Source organism: Salvia hispanica, chromosome 3, assembly GCF_029641045.1.
Source record: "Salvia hispanica isolate PSC_SH4W2 chromosome 3, Shi_PSC_v1, whole genome shotgun sequence".
NCBI classification, from domain to species: Eukaryota; Viridiplantae; Streptophyta; class Magnoliopsida; order Lamiales; family Lamiaceae; genus Salvia; species Salvia hispanica.
Window position 1 is genome coordinate 36,368,221 of NC_142694.1, and position 27,718 is coordinate 36,395,938.

At 35.1% G+C, this 27,718-nt stretch overlaps 2 protein-coding genes across 3 annotated transcripts; both read left to right on the plus strand.

The window, feature by feature from the left end:
• The first annotated feature begins 4,004 nt into the window (after positions 1-4,004).
• LOC125211695 (E3 ubiquitin-protein ligase AIRP2-like) lies at positions 4,005-7,449 on the plus strand. The gene is made up of 5 exons (XM_048111600.2): positions 4,005-4,697; positions 6,369-6,531; positions 6,658-6,724; positions 6,802-7,027; positions 7,114-7,449. Exons 1-5 carry the CDS (start codon positions 4,606-4,608, stop codon positions 7,322-7,324), a joined length of 759 nt encoding a protein of 252 aa, XP_047967557.1. The 5' UTR covers positions 4,005-4,605; the 3' UTR covers positions 7,325-7,449.
• Positions 7,450-9,907: 2,458 nt separating this feature from the next.
• Positions 9,908-18,605, plus strand: LOC125211984 (trans-Golgi network-localized SYP41-interacting protein 1-like). Of its 2 annotated transcripts, none has more exons than XM_048111968.2 (9): positions 9,908-10,094; positions 10,185-10,414; positions 11,372-11,668; positions 11,777-14,956; positions 15,372-16,374; positions 16,463-17,100; positions 17,421-17,571; positions 17,644-17,725; positions 18,238-18,605. In XM_048111968.2, exons 2-9 carry the CDS (start codon positions 10,301-10,303, stop codon positions 18,338-18,340), a joined length of 5,568 nt encoding a protein of 1,855 aa, XP_047967925.2. In that variant the 5' UTR covers positions 9,908-10,094; positions 10,185-10,300; the 3' UTR covers positions 18,341-18,605. The 2 variants fall into 2 exon arrangements, with proteins under 2 accessions (XP_047967925.2, XP_047967924.2); XM_048111967.2 differs by having other exon boundaries at positions 10,260-10,414.
• The last annotated feature ends 9,113 nt before the right edge of the window (positions 18,606-27,718 follow it).

The following is a 27,718-nucleotide window of genomic DNA, read 5'->3' on the forward strand; positions in this document are numbered from 1 at the left end:
CTAAGTAAATTGTCGCATCAGTCAACTTATCTCGAGTTGAAATAGTCAAGTCAGGGGTGCATTAATTATGTGAATGAAATAGTCATCTATATATTGGCTACCAAAATTATCAACAAAACAGTACGTTTTATTTACCAAAAAATACAATTACAACTACATATATAGGTGGGCAAAATTAATGACATCGTTGAAGAAAAGGGTGTATGGAATTGATGAAAGTTGAATTTTTTACCTTAGCCAAAAAGTGCAATTATTGGAATGCACCGTCCAGCATAAAAGATTTGACGCCATGTCATCCTTCTCGAAACATTTCATAATTTTCAAATGTTTTGGGAAATTCTAATTTTTGCAATACCTATTTTCATACTTCCTCCCCTGATTCCGTAACATAAAAATAAAAACTTTATTAAAATAGCTACAAGTTTTAATAAGAAATCGGTGAGGAAAATAAACTAATTTTATGAGACAGACAAAGACAAAAATAGTGAAAGAAACTATTATTCATAAATAGGAGTATATTTTTTTATGTGTCAAGGAAAACTTAAAAAAATTGAAAGAATATGCAAGAACGACAACTTCACTTTTTTTATAAGAAAATTATTGCGGTGAAAGGGGTTAAGGGTTAACTATGTAAAATAGAAATCTAACTAAAATAAGTTAATCCTGATTTTCGAAAATTATAAGAAAATGACAAAACTAATTTGTCACTAAGTGAAACAAAGTAGACAAGTTTTGATGAGATTGATAAGCTGGATTTTTACTAAATTTGAAGTGCAATCATATGCTGTATTTATTTCATACGCGCTGTAATTTGGTAATGTAAAACAAATAAAAGAATGCCAGTTTTGGTAATAGTTTACTGGATTTTCTCTACATTTCCTATTTTATTATTTATTTCTATGGAATTATAATAGAGTAAATGTTTAAATACACCCTAATGTATCCTTCAATAACTGACCTAAACTTATCAATTGTTTTTGTTTTCGTTTGCTACTCGACAAATACGTTCGTGCCAAATTTTCTCTAATATATAATCAATTAGTTATACATTATTTTCAAGAATAAAACATACTACTATAAAATTTAGCAGTTTAATTTATGAGTTAAAACACGTGATTCATAAATTTACTATGGTCTATAATGTTATATCGTATTGTAGAATGTAGATGATGTGACCTAAAAATTGTTATGATTGAGAAGCTACATTAGAGCATCCGCAATGGTGCTTAGGCCAGCCATAGGCCAGCCATTCTCTCCTCTGCCACGTCAGCAACACTAAAAAAACCACCTGCCACGTCAGATTTAGGCCAGCCATAGGCCAGCCGCAATAAAAATAATTCAAAATATACTACATTTACGGAATTAAAATTGCGATATACGGAATTAAATTTACGACACATATACGGAAAAAATAATCCATTCCATTAAAAAAAAAGTACAAAGATTTAAAAAAAAAAGTACATGATTTTTTTTTAAAAAAAAAGGGCTTCAACACCCGAGCCCCGCCACTCTCTACTCCTCATCGCCGTCGCCGTCGCCCTCCTCGTCGCCGCCGCCGTCTCCGCCGCCGCTGCCGCCACCCGTGGTATCTGAGCCCACGTCGGAACCCCCCAGCCGTGACCTCGCGATCTCTAAATCAGCACGCATGCTCTCGAGCATCTCGTAAAGAAACCTCTTCTCCGTGGGGTCAGTGGCGTTCTTCCACTCTCGGAAGACCTGTAACATCTGAGCCCGCGTTTGGTTACGCGAATGGAGAGTGTACTCGAGTGGGGCGGCTGGGAGGGCGGAGGACTGGACCTCGCGGGGCGATAGGGGGGATCCGCCCCTCGCAGCCCGCTGCGCCCGCTTCTGTCCAACCGGGCGGGGGCGACCAGTAAATGAAGAAGGGGATGGAAACTCCTCAGCATCCGGGGGGAGGTCGTGGGATCCGCCGCTGCTGCCGCTGTAGTCGCCGCTATAGTTAAGTCGCTGCTTCTTCGGCCACCCAGCGTCGCACCCCGCCCGGAACTTCTCGGAGTCCTTCAGCAACAAGAAGCACTCCCAGAAGGTGAACTCCTTATACTTCCCCTCCAAGGGGAACTGACTCGCGGCTATCCTCCGGGCGTCGTCCTCAGTCTGCCCACTTCTGAGCTGACGGAGGGCGTTGGCGTACAAATTCGCAAAACGGCCCACCGCGGCCCTGGTGCGCTCCCACCCCTTCCGGACCTCCTCGTTGCTGAAGTCCTTCCCGTGCGGGCAGTGGTTCTTATAGGCAGCCCTGATCTTCGCCCACATGTTGACGACCCGCTGGTTGTTCGCAACCAGTGGATCGTCGCACACCTCCAACCACCCCTTGGCCACCGCGGCGTACTCATCCTCCGTCCACTTCCTCCGGCCGGTGGCAGTGGGCTGCGATGACTCGCCGACCGCCTTGCCCTTCCCCTTCCCCCTCGTCTTCTTCCTCGGCGCGGCCGGCGTCCCTCGAGCGGGAGTATCATCGTCCCCGAGATTGATCCCCATATCATGCAATGACAGAAGGTAATTGCCAGAGAACTGCGTCTCCACCGAGGTCGACGTGTGAGACGAAGCCGTCAAAAAATCAAGCGAGGGCCGATATACCGTGTCCCCTCCCGGTGACCCCTGCACCCCCCCCCCCCCCCTGGCATCCCGGGATGCATACCGTGCGGCATCCCCCCCTGCCACATCATCCCCATCATCTGCTGCAGCATCATCTGCTGCTGCATCTGGGGCATACCCCCCCCACCCGGGCGCTGACTGCCCGCCGCTCCCCTGCCCGCCGCCCGGCATCCCCTCCGGCATACCCCCCTAGTTCCCCCCCATCGCCCCCCCCCCCCCGGCGCACCAGCCATCATCCCCATCATCTGATTCCAAGGGATGTTAAATCCCGGGCCCATCTGCCCCCATCCAGATCCCACGGGTACTGTGGGAGTCTGAGAGCCGCTCGTCGCCGGACTGGACTCGTTGTTGTGATCCATCACTCGATGATGCTCTTGAACAGAAAGTTAGAGAGAGAGAAAACTCGTTAAAACAAGTGGTGCAAATGAAAATGAAACGAAAATCGCGTTTATATATGATTTAAAAAAAAAATCGAAAATCGGCGCTGACCGATCGCTGGCCGATCGGGCCTCCACAATGGCGGCTAGCCGATCGGCTAGCGTTTCGGCCAGCGACGAGCGATCGGCGAGCCCACGCCGATCCGCTCGCCGATTTTGCGCTGGCCGATTGCAATGGTTCGGCTAGCCGATCGGCCAGCGCGACGAATCGGCTAGCCGACCATTGCGGATGCTCTTAATATTTTATAAATTAAAATATTATAATACTTAATATCTACCTGAAATATCTATTATTATAAAAATTGTGAATCTTTCCACTCATTAAAATTATATAATTAAACTACTATGAATACATTGCTCTATTGAATAAAACCGTAGTTTTGGATTCAAACCTCAACGAATACGAAAACTTCAATGATTTTTTGACTAATTTTTAAAATTACAAAGCATACCAAAATTTAATTAAATTTAATAGTTTTTCCAATGATTTACCCTAAAATTAAATGTAATAACATAGTAAGCGCAATGGTACATTAAAAAAGTTGCATTTGATATTTCTTGGAAGTCTAATAAGATCCACGAACATAAATGAAATTGTTGATTATTCAAGGCCACAAAATTAAATAATGATGACCATAGGCACAATATAGCCCTTTGCAAGCGAATACCTAACTCTTACAATATTATTATACCAAAAAAACTTGGTAAAATATTCACCATAAAATATAGACAACAATTAATAACCTAATCGCCTACCAACTGCCTCAAAATTTGACTTTTCAATAAAGCCATCAATTATAAACCACAATAAATTAATCAAGAACCGAATCATTTAACTACTATTAAACGTTTTGCTAATATACCAAGTAGAATCTTGTTTTCAAAAAATTAAATACACACAATCCCTCACATTGCGTTGCTTTTCATCATTAATCAATTTCCCAAAAATAATAGTAATCCCCAATTATATTCTATGGTCCCTTCTTAACTTCCATTTTTTCAATTTTTAATCTTTATTGAGAATAAAGAAAACTCATGAAAGCAATGTTATGATGATGTGAATTTGCATCATATTTTACTCTTTGTTTTTGGTAACAACAAAAAAGCCAACCAAATTCATCGTAGGATTTCAAGAAGGAAACGAAATTACTCTCTTTTCCTTACATCATAAATTTGGCTCTCAAACCCCATCAAAAACCACTAAACTACCGAGCTCAAATTCCACTCAAGAAAAGGGGAGAGAGAGTGGTGATAAAGTTTGATTCTTGGAAATAAAGGGATACAGAGGGAGAAGGGGAAAGAGAAATTCGGGTTTCTTTTCTCTCTCTATATTATATTTTCTGAGCTTTTTGTTGTCTTGTAATGAATGTTTGAGCTCTGAAAAAAGAGCAAGTTTTGTGCCTCTCTTTACTTGGAGGGTTCCTCTGAAAAAGACTTCTTTTCTATTGCCTGTGAACTTTTTTTTTATTGGGGGAGAAAAGCTGTTTTCTTGCTGATTAAAGCAGCTCAGAATCGTATAAAGAAAGAATTTTGAGGGAAAGGGGGGAAAGAGATGGAGATGATGCATTACCAGCAATTGGGGAGGACTTCTTACAAGGATTCTTTGAGTTTGTTGGAGACTGATATTCAGCATGCAAATGCTTTGTAAGCTCTCCTTTCACCTTGTTTTGTCTTTTCTTTTGATAAAAGTTATCTTTTTTAGTTTCTTCTTGCATATTTTTGGCAATTTTGGGCTTTGATTTTTGTGTAATTTACTTCTTGTGGATGAGTACTGGAGCAGAGGAGTCAATGATTGTGCTGTTTATTCAATTTGAGGCATGGGTTCTTTTTTTGCTTGGATTGTAGCAATTCAATTTGTTAGGTCTTATGATGCATTGGTGATTTGGATTGTGTATTTTTGGAGGCCCATGTGAAGATATTGTTGCTTTACTTGGATTCTTCACATAAATTTTACATGTTATATTTGGCTGTTAAATGTTGCTATATTGTTAGTTTTGTTGTTGCTGAAATGGAAAGATTTGTGTGTTTATCCTGTGGTTTTTTAATTTGGATGACTGTTTGATTATTATCCAATGTGTTGTTGTTTAGGCCTTTTATGCTATGTTGTGGTGTTAAAAGAGGAATGTATATGTGTGAGTGTGTTTAATGCCTAAGGCCAAAGCTCTCGGGACACGGCCTTTAAAATTTCTGTTTGTTTATCCATCAAAAAGGGGAACATATATTAGCTTTTCCATTGGATAATCAATCTGGGAATGCAATACTTAAGTCATTTCCGCATTTTCCCATGCGTTTAAAGAAACATTTTTCAAGCGAAGGCGTTCTTTATCTGCAAATCCTTTTATGTGGTAAATATTCACCTAGTGTCTTAAGCCTAAAAACAGTCTCATTTTTTATGATGCAAGCCTTTAATGTGTAAACTACTGCTTGAATATTTCTCGCAGTGGCACTACGGCTAGAAATCAGTACCCAATCAAATGGCATCGGTTTAAGTTGCAAGCTAGTGCCTTTTCTTTTTTATGTTTATGTTACCGAAAAAGATGTGTAAAGGCTATAGATGTTGAAGGCCAAAACTATCAAAGGCAGGATAGGGCAGTGTCTTCGTAGTCTGAATCCAGATCAGTAAGTATTTTAATTTGGATGATTGTTGATAAGAGCAATAAGATCTTGTCCAATGTGAAAATCCTCTTTGTTGTTTGTAGACTATTAAATGATGCATTGTTACAAGGGTAATGTATATTAGCTTTTGCATTGGTTAATCAATCTGGGAATGCAATACTTTATGTCATTTCACCTCCGTTTAAAGATTCACCTTATGCGAAATCCTTTTTGCGGTAAAGATTCACCTAGTGTCTTAAGCCTAATTTGCAAGTCTCCAGTGTGTAATTATTTTGCTGCTTGAGAATTTCTCGCAGTTGCATTACGACTAGAAATCAGTTCGGGTACACCAAGCTAGTGCCTTTTCTTTTTCATGTTTATGTGTGCTGAAAAAGAAGATGTGTAAAGGCTATAGATTTGGAAGGCCAAACTATCAAAGGCAGGATATGGATAGCGTCTCCGTAATCTAGAATATGATGATTGATGTGAACCTGAATCCCGAATCCCCAATCAGGAAGAAAACATAGAGACTAAAATGATCCCCAAACTATGTGGCCATTGATTGTGTCAGCCAAAGTGATCTGTTTGGGCTCGTCTTTGGATGATATTCCACGTTTGAATGTTGATATTGTGTCATATCTATCTCAATCCGATACTGTTATGTATGTCAACGTATGAGGACTCCGATGTCTGATTGATTCACAATTTATGGCTTTCTAGGGCTGCTGCAATCCCTAAAGCGAAGGGAGGTGCACGTCTTCAAATGAAACTGGTCTGCAATCACCTCGCGCCTCTGTTTCTGTATTTACTAAAATGGTTCGACTGTTCCTGCGCGTATTTCCTGCCAAGAATCATGAATCCTTATCACATACTCATTTACAAGGTATGGATCTAGTCGAATATCACACCATTAGTTGGTTTGATCAAGAATCTGGACCAGTCAAAACACTGTTCGAACCAAGATTGTTTTTTTCTTACGATTGTTCATTCTTTCGTGTAATCTTGGCAGGTGTATACAGACGGAAGGCCAAAGATTTCAACCATTGGGCGAAAAGCGACCATCAAAGACTTCTACGGTTGTTTCTTGCATCCGATTCTTTACACCTGAAGTAACGGAAACGTTACAATTTCTAACCATCGCTCAAAATTGCAGCGGTGATACTGCCATCCCTCGAGCAGCTCCACTACGACTTGGTAGAGCTGGACGGCACCGACTGCAAAAGCATTGCTCGGAAAAGCCTCAGCGACAAGAGATCAGAAGGAGACGCGACCTCGGACTCAGAGAGAGACAGCGAATGCGGAATATGCTTGGAGGCTTGCACGAAGATGGTCATGCCCAACTGCTGCCACGCGATGTGCATCAACTGCTACCGAGACTGGTAAGTAGTACTCGTAACTAAGAGAACACGTTTGCTTATCTCACATTTTCACGGTACGATGAATCCTCCTCTTCGTCGATTTTCAGGAGCACAAGGTCCGAGTCGTGCCCGTTCTGCCGGGGTAGTCTGAGACGAGTCGAGTCGAGAGACCTGTGGGTGCTGACTGGGAAGGACGAAGTGATCGAGCGTGGGGCCGTGTCGACGGAGGACTTGAGACGATTCTACCTGTATATCAGAAATCTGCCTAAAGATATACCAGATGCTTTGTTCTTGATGTATTATGAATATTTGATATGATGGTATGTTTGAGATAGAAGAAGCCGACCTCAAATGTAAATAGAGTCCGGTTGTTGTCTTGTCTCATTATGTATGTGATTAACCAGGCCATGCTTCATATATCAAAAACATCAAAATTTTAAGCATCTCTTCTCTTCTCAGATTTTACAGTGTTTCCTTTTCTATTTCACAATTCTATTCTTTCTTGGACTAGAAAAATTATGAAATTTGGATTTGTATGGCAATTTTTTTGTGTGAAAATGGAGTTTATATTGTAGTTGGAAATTATACACGGACGTTAATGTCGGTGAATTAAATGATGTCATTTATTCGTAGAAAAACGATGTCGTTTGATTGAAAAATATCAACAATATATAACATGTAGGCAGAATTAAATGATGTCATTTATTCGTAGAAAAACGATGTCGTTTGATTGAAAAATATCAACAATATATAACATGTAGGCAGAATTAAATGATGTCATTTATTCGTAGAAAAACGATGTCGTTTGATTGAAAAATATCAACAATATATAACATGTAGGCAAACGAGGTTTCTATTTGTGATAATTGCATATAAATTCAAAGTTTATGATTTTTATAATGATATTTAAAAAATTATTTGACTCTAAATATATACAATTTTAACATTTTTATTTTATTTTTTTCTTTCTAAATTTTATTTTTGAATTTAAATATACAAACTTTAATTTTTAAGTAACTTTTTGATGTGATATTAGAGAATTCATAGTGGATATTATTTTCGGCGAGTTAAGACCATCTCTAACCATTTACACCAAATTCAAACCTATTTTTGAGTACACGTCAAATCAAAAAGTAGTTTTACTCCAACCATTTATACCAAATTCAAAATTTACACAATTTTTTATTTTTTGTCTCACAAAACGTTTGCAGCACCATATTCAGTGTTATTTCACAAAAAGCACAAAAAATAAGTTTGAGTTTGGTGTATGATTGGAGAAGATTTCTACACTAAAACTCATTTTTTAAGTATGGTTGGAGATGGTCTAAACGATCTCATCTATTTATAAATAAACAATTTGGTTTTAAAATACATAATGCTGATATTTTATAGGCTAAACTGTTGCCAATCGAGCAGCGCCGTGCTCTGCCTACTCAGCGGTATGGACGTGCTCCTATTATCGAGCAGCGCCGTGCTGTCGGCATGGACAAACAGCTGCACAGCGGTGGACATCGCCTGCCGCACCGTCGGCACGGACGGCGTCCTGTCTTATAGACAACCGTTGCGGATGCTCTAATTGCGAACAACATTCAAATGTTATTGCTTTTCTTACTGCTTTTTAAAAGGGGTATCAGAGTGTAAGTACATGAATCTTTCAATATTTTACGATTTTTTTCCCAGACTCTATTTTTATGTTCTTCCAAAATGAAAATCTCCAAGATAAAGCCAACATCTTCGTCGGAAATATTAGTGTGTAAAAAAATGGCGATCATTAAACCGATGTCATTTTAATAGAAGAAAGTAATTTTTGTTGTAATACAAGGTACTTTTGCTAGAAAATCACTAACTTTTGAGATTTTTTTTATTTACTTTTCTAAGGATAAATGTTTTCAAAATTCATGTATTTAGATTAAAAGTTTTAAGTTCGAGTTTTTTTAATTAATATATTTGTGGATAAATAATTATCTCATTCTCAAACAATAGTTTCATCTTGTCATTGTGCACAGTCCCACAAAATTAGTCCACTTTTATTTCTAATAATTTTTCGGTCTAATAAAATGAGTTTCATTTTCTATTAAGAATACTTTAATCATTCTTATTTTTATCTACATCTATCAAATTATTTTTTCTATTTAACTATTTCATATTTATTCAATTTTGTTATTTAGAACATATGTCGTCCTTGAGGTGTGATTCATTGCTAATTTTCTTAAGCTGCTAACGCTGCTAACTAATCAACGCAATGTATTAAAAATGTCAACATGATCGTATTGTCATATAAACTAAGTTGATATTTTAATACATTATATTGATATTGATATTTAAAATATCAACACAAATTTATATTAACATCTTAATATGATTGTATTAATATTTTTAATACACTTTTGACGAGTTAGCAATTTAAGAAAATTTAGTATTATAATGCATGTAATGTGATCAAATGAAAACTCTAAATATTGTACAAATTCAAAACTATGATCAGAACTATTGAAAAATGTCAACAATTAAAAAAAATACATCAACAGGAAAATGTCAATAAAATTTCAACGGTAGTCAATGATTGATGCTGTGTTGATACCGTGTTAATATTAAAATCTAAAAATTTTACACTGTGTTGATATTATATTGAAACTATGTTGAAACTGTGTTGAAGAGTTTTGAGTTTATAGAATATATAAGTATAACGCATTCCGTTAAAGTCTATATTTTATAATGATAGGCTGAATCGATTAGAATTTGAACAAATGAGTAACCATTTTATTGGCTACTATACGTCATTCCAACCCTAACCCAATACCTGATTTACACGTCATCCGGATTGTCCAACTCACTATTTTGTAGGCATTATTAATTAAGTAATGCACAATTCTCCACTGGTAAAATAGCTCGTGCAAAACGATCTGGCCAGGCCGGGCTCTGCACGACGTCGTAGCGATACCAATCAACAATAATTCATGAATCTCTTTTCGCAGTAACAAACAAATGCACAATTCTCCACACCTCTGTCTCTCACCGTTCCAACTGCAACACAAGATCCCTCCTTTTTTTTCAAGAAAAACCCAATTATCACACCTCTCCTTTCGAGGTAAAATCCTGCTCTGTCGTTCTCGTTTTCTTCTTCTCTTCAAATTTCCCATTTATTCCTTTTGTTTTGTTGTGGACCTGGATGCGACAGGGTGCGTGATTGTATGATATAGTTCAAGAATGAATCTTGGGTGGAAGAAAGATTGAATCTTTGTATTGATTTCAGATCTGGGCCTTGGGTGAAATAGGCAGCGGGAGTCTTGTTTGATGGAAATGGAAGATAATGACGAGAGAAAAGGCTCTCCATCAGCTGGGGAAGGAGAGGGATTTGCTTCTGTCGATGCAACAGAAGCTGAGACAGCTGCCGATTCAGTTGATCAGGTAAATAATTTTAATCCAGTGATTCAAATTTCAAGAATTTGAACGTGGAGCATAGATTTAGGGTGGAACGAAATTTGGATGGACGTCTTACATATCCAATACTATGCTATGTTCTGAACTCATAGAATGCAAAATGCTGGAAGTTTAGTAGTGTAAGGTTTCCAGTTTGTAACATGGAAATAGAAAATGTCGGTTGACTTGTCTCCCCCAATGCTGTATTCTAGCTCCCTTGACGATTAGGGATCATCTCTACTGTCATTGCACGGGTGCTTCTATGCCACGAGGCACGAGTAGTTTTGGAACTTTTTCGTTCAATAGATGAACTAGGAATACAATGCCAAAGTTGTTAATTGACAGTAACATTTTACTTAATCTGGGATAGGGTAGGAGTACAACTTGTAGCCATTTTATGTTGATTTGCATGTGTGTGTGTGTGTGTGTGTTAGAAATGAGAGAATTTTGGATGAAGGATCTTCAAGTTGTTTGTAGCCTTATAGTATCTGGTCATGTCTTTGTACAAACATTTTGTTTGTAACCATTATAGTATTGTATGAGATTTTTTAGTGCTTGTTTCCCATTCTCTAGCTTGATATATTTGTTGCGTTATACTTACTGATGTCAGAATAAAGATTGATGTTCTTCGTCTAGAGGGAAATTGACCACTGGGACCTAGCTTTTTATCCTGTAATAAGATTACATACGTCCTTCCTTCGTACAGAAACTTGAGAATAAATCTATCTACATTGGCTCCTGTTTCTCAAACACGATGTTTATCATGTTTCAGGATGTAATCAGCGTTCTTCATATTGCACTTATAAAAAAATTCCTCCTGCTTTATTGTAGACATGATAGATGCTAGATTTACACACATGGAGAGATAGTCATATGTGTGTGTGTGTGTATTTAAAAATAACAATGACAGAGCGCAGTTGCTTATGTTGGGTTTTGGGCATGCAGATAGATCCCGTCACCCCAAGCGAGGGATCTGCATTAGATTCTTTTCAAAGTTTACCAAAAGACACAATGGTAGCAGAGGATGTGGTAAAGGAGGATACATTTGTTGATTGTCCGGATGAAATAGAAGTTTCCGAATCCCAACAGAATTCTGAGGAGAAGGATAATTTACAAGCTGATCAAGCTGATGAATCAGATAGTGGAATCAAAGTCCCTGAAATGATAGATGAGATAGAACAGTTGCGGGATAAGCTTGAGAAGAGTGTTTCTGAGAAAGAGAAATTGGCACAAGACTACGAGGTTGGCCTTTTGATGCCTCTTTTTTTTTTTCTTCATTTATTATTTAACTTATCGGTTAGTAAGTTTTCCTGAATGCCTCCCATTTTCTTTCTTGTCTTCCTTCTGCAGGATGAAAGAGCAGTGCTTACACAAGAACTTTCCCAACTTCTTCACCAGCTGAAGGTTTCGCATGAGCAACGCCTTGCAGCAGATGGATTCATTAATCATTATCAGAATGACTTCGTGACTCGGGATGCAACAACTGTGGGATCTGTTTCCTCTTTGCATGAGATTATAAGTGATTGCTCTAGGTTGCTTGAAATCACTACCAATGAGCGTCAGCAGACCGAGGAGAAACTGAGCGTGCAGCTTGAGACTGATCGGCATATTGAGGAAACTGTAAACAGGATTCTATCATCCCTTCCCATGGTGGATCATCACGGTCAACTGTGGGACAGGTCGCTCATAGAAAAGGTATATAGTATCGAGCAATCTGTCGCATTTGTGGTTCAAAAGTATAGTATTCTTGTTTCTGGAAGTGAACAGCTTAAGGGATGTTTAAATGAGGTAGGATTAGATTTCAACAACATTGATGAAATCGGAACTTTTTCCTTGGCCCATGATAAGATTCTCGAACTCAGAAGAAATGAAGAGGATATGCACCAAAAACTTAGCAATTTAGAAAATGAAAATAGGAATTTGGGGGAACAGTTAGAGAAACAAAACTCAGCTCTTGAAAATGTGAATGCAGAAATTCAAAGACTTAGTGCCGAAGTTGAACAAGAAAAGAACAGGTATGCAAACACAAAAGAGAAGCTTAGCATGGCTGTGACAAAAGGAAAGGCATTGGTACAACAGAGAGATTCGCTAAGGCAGTTGTTACAAGAGAAAACTAGTGAGTTTGATAGATACACAATCGAACTCCAAGAGAAGTCAACCGCCTTAGAGGCTGCAGAAATGGCAAAGGAAATGGTTGCATCTAGCGAAAAATTAGCTGCTTCGCTGCAAGAGTCTCTTGCAGAGAAGGAAATGATTCTTCAGAAATGTGGAGAAATATTATCCGAGAGTTTGGAAACTAAGGAACTTCAGCCAACGGATATCGCTGAAACGATCAGATGGCTTGCAGATGAAAACAAATCACTCAAGGATATATCTTTACAATATCATAAACTGACTGATGCGTTATCGTCCTTTGATTTTCCTGAAGTAGTGGCTTCAAGTGAATTAGATGTGCGTGTCCATTGGCTTGCAGAATCATTTTTTGTGTTTAAAGAAGAGGCTACGAAGTTGCAACAGGAGCTAGCTAAAGCAATAGAGGCTGCAAACGAGAAGATAGAGCATCTTACCACATCACTTTTAGCTGAAATACAAGAGAAAACTGATCTTCAAACAGAAGTGGAGGCCTTAAGAAATAATCATGAAGCTCATGAAAGGTCACAAAATGAGATAGCTGAAACTAAGCAGTCTGTAAACAATGAGATTGAGCGCCTAACATCGTCTCTTTTAGCGGAATCACAGGAGAAGGGCCATCTTCAGGAGGAACTGGAGAACCTGAGACAGAAATACGAAAAAGTAGTGGAAAAGGAACATCAGGTTTCACTGGAGAAGGATAAGATAGTAGGCATATTGCTGGAAGCATCTGGACTTGCGAATGATGATCACAGAGAGGCTCATCCAGAGAACACTGATACGAGCACCATTATCGATCATTGTGTTGCAAAGATTAGGGAAAATGCATCTGCTGCTGAACCTTCACTAGCAAAAGCAGAGTTATTTGAAAGCTTAACAAGTCTTCTGTATGTCAGAGATCTGGAAATGACTCTATATAAGCAAATAATAGAGGAAGGTACATCAGAAAGGGAACAGGTCTGTCAATTGTCGGAGGAGTTGAAAATGAAAACTCTAGAACTTAATTCACTCAAGGATGAGAAAGCCGCCATGCAGAAAAGCCTTGATCAGTTAGAGGATAGATGTGCTTTAGTGAAGGAGAAGTTATCTATGGCGGTCAAAAAAGGCAAGGGACTCGTTCAAGAACGGGAAAACCTGAAAGGTTCTATAAATGAAAAGAATGCTGAAATTGATAATTTGAAGTCTGAACTGCAGCGATATGTGGCCAAATGTGCTGAATTCCAGGAACAGATCTTGAAGTTGTTAGTTGATGTAGAACGTATATCTCTATTGGAGAGAGACTTAGCCTCTACCACGGAACAAAAAGATCAACTTGAGCAGTTCTTAACAGAGAGCAACAATATGCTACAAAGAGTTACACAGTCAATTGAAGGCATTAGTACTCCGACTGATCTCTTCTTCAACGAGCCCGCAGAAAAGTTGAGATGGCTCGCTGAATATCTCAGTGATAGTGAAATTTCAAAGACACAAATTGAACAAGAACTGAGGAGTGTAAACGACGAAGCCAGTTTGTTGGCCAGCCAATTGTCCGAAGCCCAGGCAATGATAAAATCACTTGAAGATGCCTTATCCGTTGTAGAAAAAAGCAGGTCTGATCTCTTGGATGAAAAGAACGAACTTGAGGTTTCCAAGGCTCTCTTGGAGGAAGAGCTGCAGAAGGAAAAAGAGAACGCTTCTTCATATACAAGCAAGTATGATGAGCTTCTTGTGAGTTCAAAAGCTCTTGAAGATACTCTGTCAATAACAGAGGAGAATGTTTCCAGGTTAACGAATGAGAGAGATGTAGCGTTAGAAAGCAAATCTCTTGCTGAAGAGCAACTTAATAAATTAAAGGAGATGCTCTCTGTCAATGTTAAAAAACTGGACGACGCCGACAAAATTATTCTGTCCCTTGAAGATGAATTGTCTCAGGCACAGAAGAATGCCTCACTACTTGTTGAAGAAAACAGCAAAGTTCAAACTGTCCAAGCTGATTTGGATGGTGAGATAAAGAGAATTAGAGAAGAAGCTGACTTGCTTGCTACCAAGCTTTCTGAATCCTCTATAACAATCCAATCGCTTGAGGGAGAATTACTAAATTCACAGAATAACATGGCAGATCTGGTGCAGGAAAAAGAAAATGCTGAGAAAGAGATAAATTCACTTACCTCTAAACTGGAATCTTGTATGAAAGAGTTATCTGGCAACCAAAGTAGCATACAGAGTCGGAGTTTAGAGCTCTCTGGTCAGATTGACAGTCTTCAGTTACTTCTAAAAGATGAGACGCTTTCAACCTTGCATGGGCAATGTTTCCAGAGAAAATTTGAGAGCCTAAAGAGCTTAGATTTTCTAATTAAAGAGATCTGGAACTGTTCACTGGAGATGGACTCTGAAATGCCGCAAAACAGTCCTATCGTGAAGGTATATTTCCTGCTTTTATGTGCATATTGTGTTATTATTACTTGACTCCATGTTTTTTGCTTGAATGCGCAATATCTGAATTATTGTCCTGGAAAACATCCATATGTTTTGGCAAAAGGTTAACAATATTCTCAGAGAAGAGTGTTGTTTACAGGTCTATACTTTCCACTCTACTCCAACTTATGACTTTCATTGTCTGAAATCTTCTAGTTGGTATATGTTTTTTTTTTCCCCTGACGATTCTTTACGGAAAATACATATCTTTTATTCTATATTATTCCTTTTGAAGGCATGTCTCTCTTGTTTCTCCGTTGGTATGCTATCCTTCACGTGTGATTATGTACTGCATTCGGTTTTAAGTCTTTTTTTCCCTTACCTAATGGTAGCTTTCTGCATGTCTCCTTTACATTGGTAGGATGATTCGTTCCTTTCAACTACCTTCCCGTCTTACACTGATATTGCTCCAAACTTGGAAATGTTGAATGGTGAGGGAAATGCAGTCGATGGTGAGAGCATGTTTGACATTGAGAACATGGTTAAAAGATATCACGTGAGAAGCAAAATTCTGGCTGATAATTTCAATAAGCTGTCCACACTTTTTGATGAATCTATGGATGCTCTGTTGAGAGGGTTAAACTTAAGGAAGGACGAAATAGTCAATGCCATGAAATATAAATCCTCTCTCAAAGATCAAGTCAAGGACATTGAAACAGATAAGAAGAGACAGGAGGATACTATAGCGTCACTGGAACGTGATATCAGAAGTTTGGTGTCTGCCTGTACCGATGCCACTCATGGATTGGAGTTGAATAATAAGGAAGCTGTGTCCAAGCTGATATCTATTGATGAGTTGGTAAATCTAGATGGCAGAATTCCCATGGATTCGGAAGCAGATAATGATGATGAAGAGATAACACTTGCTACTGACCATGTAAAGACGGCTCGGAAGCTAATACTTGCTGCAAGACGGAATCAAGATCTTGGTATGGTGTTTCAGGATGCTATAAGTAAGTTGATGAATATGACAGGGAATATGCAGAACAAACTGAAAGAGGCTCAGAAGACTTCCGATGAAATCTTGGAAGAGAGAGATCTGTTCAAAGATAAAATCTTGAAGTTGGAGACTGATCTGAAAGAACAGCAAAGCTTGCATCATGAGATGACTATCAAACTAGAAGATATGCGGAGCAAACTGAGAGAAACTCAAGTAACTTGTGATGAAGCCTTGGAAGAAAGAGATCTGTACAAAGAAAAAATCTTGATATCAGAAACTGATATGAAAGCACAGCAAGATGAAATTAATGAAATAGCAATCAAGCTAGAAGATCAGAGGAAAAGAGAAGCAGAATTGTCTTCTTCATTATCCAAATTTCGCGATAGAGAAGCAGAATTGTCTTCTTCCTTATCCAAATTCCACGGTACTTGATCCCTTAGCTATCTCAAATTCTCTCCAATTTCCTTGTTAGTAACTCTGTAATTTACCCCCTTTTTATGGTTTTGTTTCAGAACTGGAGGAGACTTTATCGGCGTCTCAAGTTAAATCCGTTCTTGATAAAATAAAACTGGTCAATTTCCCTGATGGTGCATTTGCGTTCGGAGATTCAGATAAGTCAGCCAGTGTAAGAAAGCTGTTCTATGTGATAGACAGTTTTAGTGACTATATGGAGACGGTAAGCTCGCTATCTCATCAGAATGGAGAGCTTCAGTCAACCATTGATAAGCAGATACTTGACATGGAACAGTTGAAGAGGCAAGTCGAAGAGCATGCGTCCAATGAGAAAAATTCCGATAAGCTGAACAAGTTGTTAGAGCTGGAATCAGGTTTACAGCTTATTGCGAAGAAGCTGGGTGCCGGTGATGTGATGGATGATTCCAAAGTAAATGGGGAATTATGGCTCCTTCCCTTGCTCGAAAAACTAGTTGCAGCTGTGATGCACGAATCTGAAACTTTGAAGCTAAAAAATGAAGATCTTGGTGCTAAACTGCTCGGGGCCCAAAAGGCTGTGGATGATTTGTCGAACAAGGTAAAATTACTAGAAGGGACTACTAAATCGAGAGCCATTCTACCAGAGGTAGACCAGGAAAGAGGAAAATCCGTAGCTTCCTTGTCTACTCAGACGGAGATAGCAGAAATGCAAGATGTGGTAAATTTGTTTTATCCCTTGATATTCTTGTATTGCTGATCCATGGTTCTTGTTATCCTTCTTTTGCTACAATGAATATGCTATTACGTACGCATAAAGGAGAGAAAGGCTGCAATCATACTAGCTTTCAGAAATTATCCTTTGCCGACTTGAACTATACTTCATTTTTTGCTGTGGTCTGTTTGTGTGTGTACCACCTCATTTAGCCTCTCTTTAACTCCAGAGGAAAATATACAAAGTGTAGCTATAGCAATTTTTCGGGGTTTGAAGTATGTGGCTCGAATAGAGTAATCCAAAATACTTACTCTGAACACTTGCAGGCAGGACTTGGCAAGGGCAACAACATTCCTTCTGTTTCATCTGCTGCCCATGTGCGCCCGTTGAGGAAGGGTTCGAACGATCACCTTGCTATCAATATCGAGTCTGAGTCCGAACGGTTGATTAATGATAAGGGACGCGAGGATGATAAAGGTGAGTGCCCAAGAAACTCTCTGCTCCATTGAAGTCCAAGGTCTTGGAATTAACAGAAACTCGTCTTTGCAGGTCATGCATTCAAGCCGTTGGTTACTTCTGGTATGATTCCTAGACAGGGGAGAACAGTTGCAGATCGCATTGATGGATTCTGGTAAAACTGTTACCCCAACATATTCTCTCTAGTTTGCACATGTTATTATTTATGGGGCTTATAGTCATTTAAATCATGAAGTTTGGTCTAATTCTGGTTAGTCCCATAAGGTTTGAATTCGGAATATTATTCAATTACAAAACAATGTGTTTCATTAAAATAAGTATGTTTTCTTATTTTAATGAAATAACATCATTTTTAACATTACACCAAGAAATGCCATTTTCTATATAAATGGGGCAATTGAGAAAGATTGAAATTTCGTGATTCAATATTCCGATTTCAAACCTTATTGAGACTGAACTTGATGATTTAAATGACTATTATCACTTACTTATATACCTTTCACTAAATAGATTTGGCTAGGGAGAGAGAGGTTGTGGAGATTGGAAATATTGAGAGAACGAAGTATTGGTTTCGTGACTCAAACGGGATGAATTATACGCCACATGTAGTGGTAGATTGACTAGATTCTATTGTGTTTGTCTTTATGAATTCTGATATGTTTTCAGGGTGAATGGGAGTCGAGCTTTGATGAGTCATCCGAGAGGAAGGCTAGGCGTCATTGCGTATTGGCTCGTCTTACATATTTGGTTATTCGGCACATTATTGTGACAAGCAAGGAAGCAAAGCATACAGCAGTGATTGTAGGATAGATTTTAAGTTGTGGTTTATGTTAGACTCTTTCCTATATGTAAATGTAAATGTTCCATCACTCACTCTCCTAATTTGTTTCTCTGCAATCGAATATTAGGGATTCAGAGATTTTAGCCCAGAAACTGTTCTTGCTTCAGTCAGGGAATAAATTTGCTGTTTCAGAATGTATGAAGCATAAAAAATTTCACTCATTTATTTAGTCATTCATTTTGTTGTGTTGGCAGTAATTGTTTCATTCAATGTTGGCAATGTCCAGCTTGGGATTTTTAAAATTTGAAGAACACATCACAAGGTTAAAAATAAACTCAATTGACCCATTTTGATGAAATACGTATGTTTTATTATTATTTTTTTTAAAAAATACTTTCTAGAATTTAAACGATGTTGTTTAGTGAATAGTCATCTATATTATCTCGTTAAAACACATTTTTTTAATTATTCATTGGTAACTCTAAGCACCAGTTTACTCCGTATCGAATTGTCCTCCTCTCCCCAAAAACAGTTATGATGGGACAATAGAGATTTTTTAAAAATTTCGTGATTTGGCATTCAAATTTTGAAAGATGTAGAACAAATTAAATTTTGAACAAACATAGTAATTTTGTAAGTAATTAATCGTTTATACTCCATGAGTTTGAATCTAACTAGGAGTAGTAGTTATGAATTTTTAGCACTACAACATTCGCTTATCTTGCAGATTGGTCTTAAAAGTGCACTTGGAATAAAATATTCTTAAAATCATGAATTTTAGTTAAATTATTCTGTTATAAAAACTATACGAATTTATACAATTTTTCTACTCATAATATAATCCGATTCATATTTCTAAATTATTGTTTATGTAACAAAACTATAAACTAAAATGATTAAAGGCCAAAACTGGTCCGGAATATATGTTATTTTATGATTTTGGTCCTATACTTTATCTTTTGAATTTTTACATCCTGAATATTTTAATTCGGATCACAATCGGTCTTATACTAACAATTCCGTTATTTTTTAAAACAATTTTAACCCGATTTTGATGGTTTTAACAGTCTCATTCGGTCATATACTAATAAGGTACTACAAATTTAAAAATCAAAATTAAAATTTAATTTTAAAAATCAATAAGATACCATATTGATTTAATATTAGACAATATCAAATATTGATTAAAACTATTAATATTTAATAATTAATAAAAATTCATTGACATTTAAAAATCAAAATTTAAAATTTAATTTTATAAAATTAAATCTAATACTGAAATAAAGAAACAAAGTGAAGAATGACAAAAGGGAAGAAGAATGATAATTTTGAAATAATATCAAATTTAGTACGTCACTGAAATAATATCAGATTTAAAATGTTAGAAGTGTAAAAAGACCAAATTGCCCAAACCCCCCAAAACCCCTAAAAAATGTATTTTCAACCCAAAACAGTGAAAAATGATAATTTTCGAGATAAAGGTTTAGTCCAGGGTTGTCTGAGGATATTTTTAAAGTCCAGGGACTATGAGCGAGATAAACCCATAGTCCAAGGACTATTTTTGAAGTTCACTCTTTTTAAAAAAGTTTCGGTCGTTATAAATTTTGTAGATATATTTTTCTATTTTTCTTTTCTCAATGTAAAAATATATCTATGATTTTATGCGTATAATAAAATACAGTATACAATTTTGATGATTAAATTAATTTTGCTTAAGAGCATCCGCAATGGCGGATGTCGGACCGCCTTGTGAGAAGTCCATGCGGGACATCTGCCATTAGGCGTGGGAGGTGCGGATGCGGACGAGCCCGGCGGACACCGGAAGTCCGCGGATGTGCGGGGACGTCCGCTATTTTTTAATTTTTTTTAAATGATTGCATTTTTCCCGTATTTGTGTGGAAATTTTAATTCCATAATTGTTAAATGGGACACATGTTACTCATTTAAATAGGCTGAACTACCACATAGTAATCCGTATTCTCTCATAACCCTAACCGGTGAACTCAAAAAATGCACAAAGCAGTCAAGGTCCTTAGGTTAGCGGAGTCGGTAGGATTGAGGCAAGCGGAGTGGGAGGCGAGAAGGACGAGGACGAGGATGAGTATGAGTATGAGGAGGAGGATCCGCATATTGCCGTTTTACGGGCCGAGGTGGTGTCGACTTTATTAAATCATACAGTAATTATTGGGAATACACAATGAAGAGGGTAAAGTGACAAGACCTAGTGAACCTGATTAATGGACATGGATCAGGGTGTGAAGTCATTATTGGGAATCCTTTGCTGAGCTAGTTCCCTTGCCATCTCTCCCCCATTTCCGCTTCAACAGGATAGACAACAACAATGATGCAGCAAATCAAAGTTTGATTCATCCTTCATTTCTTACATTAACATAAGAAACAACTTTTCTTTGACGTAAAGATAAATTTATGAGACATATATTCTTGATAGTTTAGTTACAATGTACTATGATTTACAACATACATGTCTCAATGAGCCAATGAGCTGCAGGCTTTGCAACCGTGCACCCATCCATGTAAAGAACTCTGTGCAATATTGTTAAATTACACAACAATGTTGAATCACTTACAAGAGGATGGAATTGCTAAAGGAACATATCATCTGTACCTTTTGCAACAAAAGCTGATCTCAAGGCAAAATTTCACATTTCAATAGTAAATTTTTCAAAAGTAGGAAGCTTTTATGGACAGATCTTTTTCTTTTGTTGTGAGCTCTCTCTAATACACTAGGTATAAGTTTAACAACCATGTGCTGGCTGTGCTTATGGTCTCGAATTGGAGTTGCGTGTTGCTTTCAAAACATATGAATGATGCACATCAAAGATCAAAGGAAATAAATATCCCCAGTGTATCTTCAACACAACCATGAGGACCGAGCAAGTATATTTAAAACAAGGCTTAGAAGAGTATATTTAAAAGTTAAAACAATGCTCAGGAGAGTGCAAGAAACCGAGCAAGTATGTCACCATCACCAACTGAAAAACAAGGCTGAGGATATTTAAATTCCATCTCAATATAATCAATGAAATATGCAATTCATCAAATAACTGCGTTACATATGTTGATAAATACCAAGTATTAAGTAACTTCCATTGCAAAATGTAATATGGTGTTCGATTTCCTAGATAAAATAGTAGTACGTATCAAGATAAACTCCGATAGAAAATTACTAGAGTTAGTAAAATTTGTAATTTTGAATACCACTTTTAAGTTGCAGAATCCAGCCAAAGTTGACTGACATCCTTTTTTCTAAATAAAGAGATATATTGTTGATAGTTTAGATACAAGTTTATGATTGTCACAATGGGTGACTAATCCAACAAGCAGGCACATGTATATGATTTTCACTCTTTTAAAACAGATATGTACATACAAAGATATATGAGGTGTGGTGTGTCTCAAGTCTCAACCAAAATCATCTGATGCGGTTCAAGTGATGCAAACTCGAGAGGTATGCCCCGTGAGCTCAGCCATCTTCACCATTGACGGGTACTTCCAGAGAGTGAGTGAAACCGTGTGAACTCAGCAAGAGAGCAGACTTGTGAGCCGGTGTCCACTGAGTTCAAGCACGTGGCGGATGCAATTAAGAACCAGGGGTACAATTGTATCCCCAAAACTATGAATAGCCTAGTGGTAAAATGCTCCCTTGTGATACAGACATACAGTAATTAAGGCGCGATATCGTTTGGCTATTCTTTATTGTATTTTTGTTGCTTTTGGCTTCTTTGGCTATTCTTTTTGTTATAATCCTACTTTATTAATTGTTTGACTATTTCTACGTAGGATAGAATTTAATCATTTACTAACATTTCTTTCTTGTATTCTTTTTATACTAGTTAATTATTTTCAGTTTATTATACTACTCGTTTTATTATTACTAGTATCACCCACGTGTGATACACGACCCATTTTCTTTTATTTCAACTTATTTTATAATATAAAATAATTTTTAAATTCATAAAAATATCATTATATGAAATCTGAAATCATAAATATATAAAATAAAAAATAATTATTAAAAATATATAAAATCAAACAAAGAAAAAACACACACAAATATATAGATTCGTGATTTTGGCAAAAATATACATACATATTATTATTAACATTATGATAGTTTAATTAAATTATTTATATCTATTTTATGATTAGTCAATTAAATCATAATTTCTTAATTGATTTTTGGTTCATCTCATAAGTTATAAAAGTAGGTAATTAAATCACCACTTTTATACATTTCTCAATCCCATTACATGTTTCACCAATTTGTTGTGATAAAATTTTGATGAAATTTTATATTTAATTTATTATTTCGCTAATATTATACACATATTTGTTAGTATATTGGATTTGCATATTAAAAATTTTACATACTACTTTTTTAAATCTTTATAAATAGATTATTACTAACGGTGGAACATACATATGAGATTGATTTGTGCTCCAAATTCCAAAACAACGATTGATCAATTAATCAACATTCAATAACGAAAACTAAAACACAAACTCACCAGAAAAACAAAATCCACACAATAATCAAAATCATTATATCCAAATTTCCAGCTCTCCATCCCACAATCCTATATATATTCTTCAATTCTCTCTAAAAAAATCAACACAAACCTCCCACTATCTCTCATCACACAACCAACAACACACCATGGCAAAGAAGCCTAGCATGGGGAACAAAAACCACCACCAAGTCAGCTTCTTCAAGCAGGCCAGCGAGCTTTGCACTTTCTGTGGAGTTGAGATCGGTGTGATCATCTTCTCCCTGGCTGAGAAGGTCGTCACCTTCGGCCACCCCTAATGTCGAGCCCATCATCGATCGCAACCTCACCACCTGCAACATTGAACCTCTCCAGCTGTTTCATCTAATCTGCCTTTTTGCGTGTCTGGGGTGATTCTTCTCAAGGAAGAGACATCCTCGTCTGCATACATTTTAGCATTCCATGGTGGCCTGGATAAGACATTTTTGCATTAAACCCGGCACAATCAAAGGACAACAAAACAAATTTAGATGACAAAAGAAATCATACCTTCGAGGAATACGGAGACTGCTGGCGTGCAAAGCTTCCTCCCTTTTCTGTTGCTCTTTTCTTTCTTCTGGTGTCATATCAATTGTGCTGGAAGTAGAATCCCTGAAAGAAGGCACATACATAATTAAAAAGCACAGACATATAAGAGAAGAAAAGAAAAAACACAAAGAAAATGACCAAACACAATTAGTGACTGAAAGCATGAAAATTATCGCAACCAACAATGCAACTACTAATTAATTCACTTTTGAAGTTTTTGTCAAAATTCAACGGCAGTAATTTTGATTACCTATCATGGAAAATGAAGAATAAACAACTCGACAAAGTTAACAATTGAAACAAACTAAATCAAATTATAGTCCCTTTTATGGACAAGTGTTTAACCGTCCTACCATATTCCATGACTAATTAAGAGCCACTACTCCCACTAAAATAAAAGGTCCACTTCCAATTGTAATCAATAGCCACTATTCCAAATAAAACTCCTATAATCGACTTCCGTCAATTATTACATGAATTAAAACTGCCATTATTCATAATGGCATTTTCATTATTTTTACCAAAATTCCACTTTTATATATACATTTATGGTTTCTAACTTATTATTTGTTCTCTTATTTGCTGAGCGTTCAAATTAGCTCTACTTCTATTTGGGATAAAAATAAAAAATAAAAATAATTACCGTATCAAAAAAAAATCAAGATTTCAGTATATTATGATTTCGACATGGTATTGAATCACTTGTATATAAATTTAATAAATCAACAATACTTTAGTAATTTATTGTAATAAAAAAAATGAAATTTGTGTAGTTTCGAATCTTGAAAGTGGTGAATTTTAATATGGGAAATGATTTTCGTAGAGAATTTCTACATACGTAATGCCCTTAACTTTTTAATCAGACCAAATCGGTTTTATATTAACCGGTTGTATTATAAATTATATTATTTACTTACTAAATCACCCTTATTATATTTTAAATCCTAAAAAGAAACATTAATCTTGATATAAATCTCCAAATTAAGATTTTCATATCTATATACTCCTACTCCATCGTTAATCATTTTAAAGTTCCACCTTTTTTGCTCTTTCAAATATTTATCCATCCATTAATTAGTCTTGTAAGGTCCCACCTTTTATCTCCTTCAAATATTTATTAGTATCTGCAAAACAATTACTACTATAAACATTATCACTTTTAGTTGTTTGTTTATTCATTATTCTATCTTGATATTTCGTAGGTGAATTATTCATTATATTTCTAACTAAATCTCCTATTTCTACTCCTATTCATAGTTCATCATTTAAATAATAAATATCCATATCTAGTACTAAAAGAAACATTAATTTGTATATTATATTTTATTTTTGATTAAATTTATATTTTGTGTACATACTTTATATCATTAAATTAATTTGTTTATTAAATACACGTATTGAGGATATAGAGGTAGATTATGCATACATTGTTCATGTATTTTTTTTTGGTGAGTATATTGTTCATGTATTTAATGACCTGTGTGTGGGATACAACTTTTAAAATGATTGGATGATATATTTTTAAATTTCTTCCTCTTTTGTTGCCTTTATTTAAAAGTATATCTTCAAAATTTAAAATATTAAATAAAGATGTATTATTAGTTAATAAATAATATGGATCTCTTATCAAATCAGTCTTTATAAATTTTAATTCAAATAATTTAATAACAAATAATTAGCACTATGAAATACTAAAAACTTGTTAACTACTAATAACTATTGGACTGTAAATAATCATATCTATAACATATGATAAAAAATAATTACTTTTAATTAAATTGTAGTTTTGAATATTAATAAATTTATTCTTTTAGTAACTTTTTAGTTACAAGAATGTTTATAAAAGAATAGAGTGTTTAGCTCAATTCACTATAACATCAATCAAATTAAAATTTGATACTACATTAAATACTCCTAGTAACTAATTAAGTACTACTGATTTTCATAATTTTAGAATTTTTATTTTTTATTTTCTAAAATTTTGATTTCTTTAATCGAACCTCGATAAAAAAAATCACATATTATTATCTTATTTATTTCATATTTCTAATATTTTCAAATAATGATTTCTCTTTTTACTTCATAGTACAAGACTCCCTTTGTCATATAGAAATAGACCGAATTTGATAAATTAAAATTTGATATATGGTGTAATAATACTAATTGAGTTTAGTATTTACGGTTTTAATTTTAATTATTTTATAATTTTAACTCTTTAATTTTCAAAATTATAATTTCTGTAATTTATAATTTTAGGAAGATTATGTTGAACCCTGAAAAAAAAATTAATCCCATATTTATAACTTATCTATTTAATATTTTAATAATATGTGACTAATATTTTCACTTTTTTGTTATAGAATATTAGAGTTCTTAGCTTAAACAATTGTAACATGCAACAATTAAATTTGAATATATGATATATGAAATAGTACTCATTAAGTTTACGGTATTGATTTTAATAATTTCATAATTTCAATTTTAATTATTTACTTTCTAAAATTTTATTTTAATTCTTAATTTTTGGAACATTACATTGAACCTCGATAAAATAATCACATGTTCTTAATTTATATTAATATTCTTAAAATATATAGTTAATATTTTCATTTTCTTTAATATATAATTTTTGGAAGATTATGTTGAACCTCGAAAAAATAATTAATCGCGTGTTCATAACTTATCTATTTAATATTTTAAAGATATGTATAGAATATTAGAGTTCTTAGCTCAAATAATTATAACATGTAACAATTAAAATTGAATATATGATATACTCCTATGAAATAGTACTCATTAAGTTTACGGTTTTAATTTTAAGAATTTCACAATTTCAATTTTATTCTTTACTTTCTAAAATTTTAGTTTATTTTAATTCTTAATTTTTGGAACATTACATTGAACCTCGATAAAATAATCACATTTTCTTAATTCATATATTTATTATTCTAAAAATATATAGTTAATATTTTTTCTCTTTAAAAGTACTCCATTACAGTTCTTGGTTCATTCACTATACCATCAACAAATTAAAATATTATCATACTTATACTTCGCATGATATATAAATACTGATTGAGTTGCGTTCTTAATTCATGTATTTACTAGTTTTAAATGAAATGTGAGTAGATTGAGTTAGTGGAATATGAGGCCTTTACCATTTATACACAAATTAACCGGGACTTCTATTCATTGATGGACTAAATCGAAAAAACGGGACTCATATTCACGAACGGAGGGAGTAATTAATAAAACAAGCATTTCAAAAAAGAAAGAGTATATTTTTAAAATTAAATTTACTTATATGTTATTATTTTTTTTTAACACATTTAACTGTATTAAAATCCACAAATATTTATTCAATAAATTATGCATATATTCATTATCAGATAATAAAATGTTTCAAAATAAACTATATTAAAATTAGTATCCACTAAAGCACGTATTTAATCAGAACTTTTATTTTGTACTGCATTTATAACAGTTAATGAAACATAAATTGGATGCAATTATTTTATATATTTTTTATTATTATATTACTATAACATTATAAAATTTAATTAATATAAAAAAATGAATATCGCAATTAAACTTTATAAGTTAAGAAAATATACAAACAATATGTATAATAAGAATTTAAAATTTGTTAATATTTTTAATTTATAAGTTAAATTAAATTAAATTTATAAACTGTAAATTTCTTATATCTCAATTTATAAATTTAATTTAATTTCTATAGTGCATGTCAAAGAACAAAACATACGAACAATATACAATATCACAATTATTATTTATAAGTATTTGAAACTAAAATTTACATATATTTAATAATTTTATTAATAACATAAAATTGCACATATGGAAGATAGTGGGGGATGAGAATGCTAACTCTAAAAATGTGGTAGAGAGAGAGAGGAGAGAGACGAAAGAATTGCATTCAATCCTAGCAACATTTTGGAAGATAGAGGAGAGAGAGATAGGAGAGAAAATTGCTGCAGAATTTTAGCAAAAATAGGAACAAAAAGGGGAGAGATTATAGAAAAAACGTTTTCTAAAGTATATTTATTCCTAAAGGATAGATAAGTAATATATTAATTAATTTAAAAATAATAAAAATTTATGAACCGATTTTAAAACTGAAATTCCTAAAATATCCAATTATGTACGTAGTTATTCTCTAAGTTTATAGTGCATTAAATTATCAAACAAAAAATTGGTAATTTTGTAAGTACAACATTTGTGGTAGTGCAGTTGATTGAACACCGCATAA

Bases quoted from the DNA above. Each gene is read 5' to 3' on its own strand.
- LOC125211984 (XM_048111968.2), top strand. From the start codon at position 10,301: ATGGAAATGGAAGATAATGACGAGAGAAAAGGCTCTCCATCAGCTGGG. The intron at 17,101-17,420 runs GTAAATTTGTTT...GAACACTTGCAG, and splicing joins TAGCAGAAATGCAAGATGTG to GCAGGACTTGGCAAGGGCAA. The intron at 17,726-18,237 runs GTAAAACTGTTA...ATATGTTTTCAG, and splicing joins GATCGCATTGATGGATTCTG to GGTGAATGGGAGTCGAGCTT.
- LOC125211695 (XM_048111600.2), top strand. From the start codon at position 4,606: ATGGAGATGATGCATTACCAGCAATTGGGGAGGACTTCTTACAAGGAT. The intron at 6,532-6,657 runs GTATGGATCTAG...TAATCTTGGCAG, and splicing joins ATCACATACTCATTTACAAG to GTGTATACAGACGGAAGGCC. The intron at 7,028-7,113 runs GTAAGTAGTACT...GTCGATTTTCAG, and splicing joins ATCAACTGCTACCGAGACTG to GAGCACAAGGTCCGAGTCGT.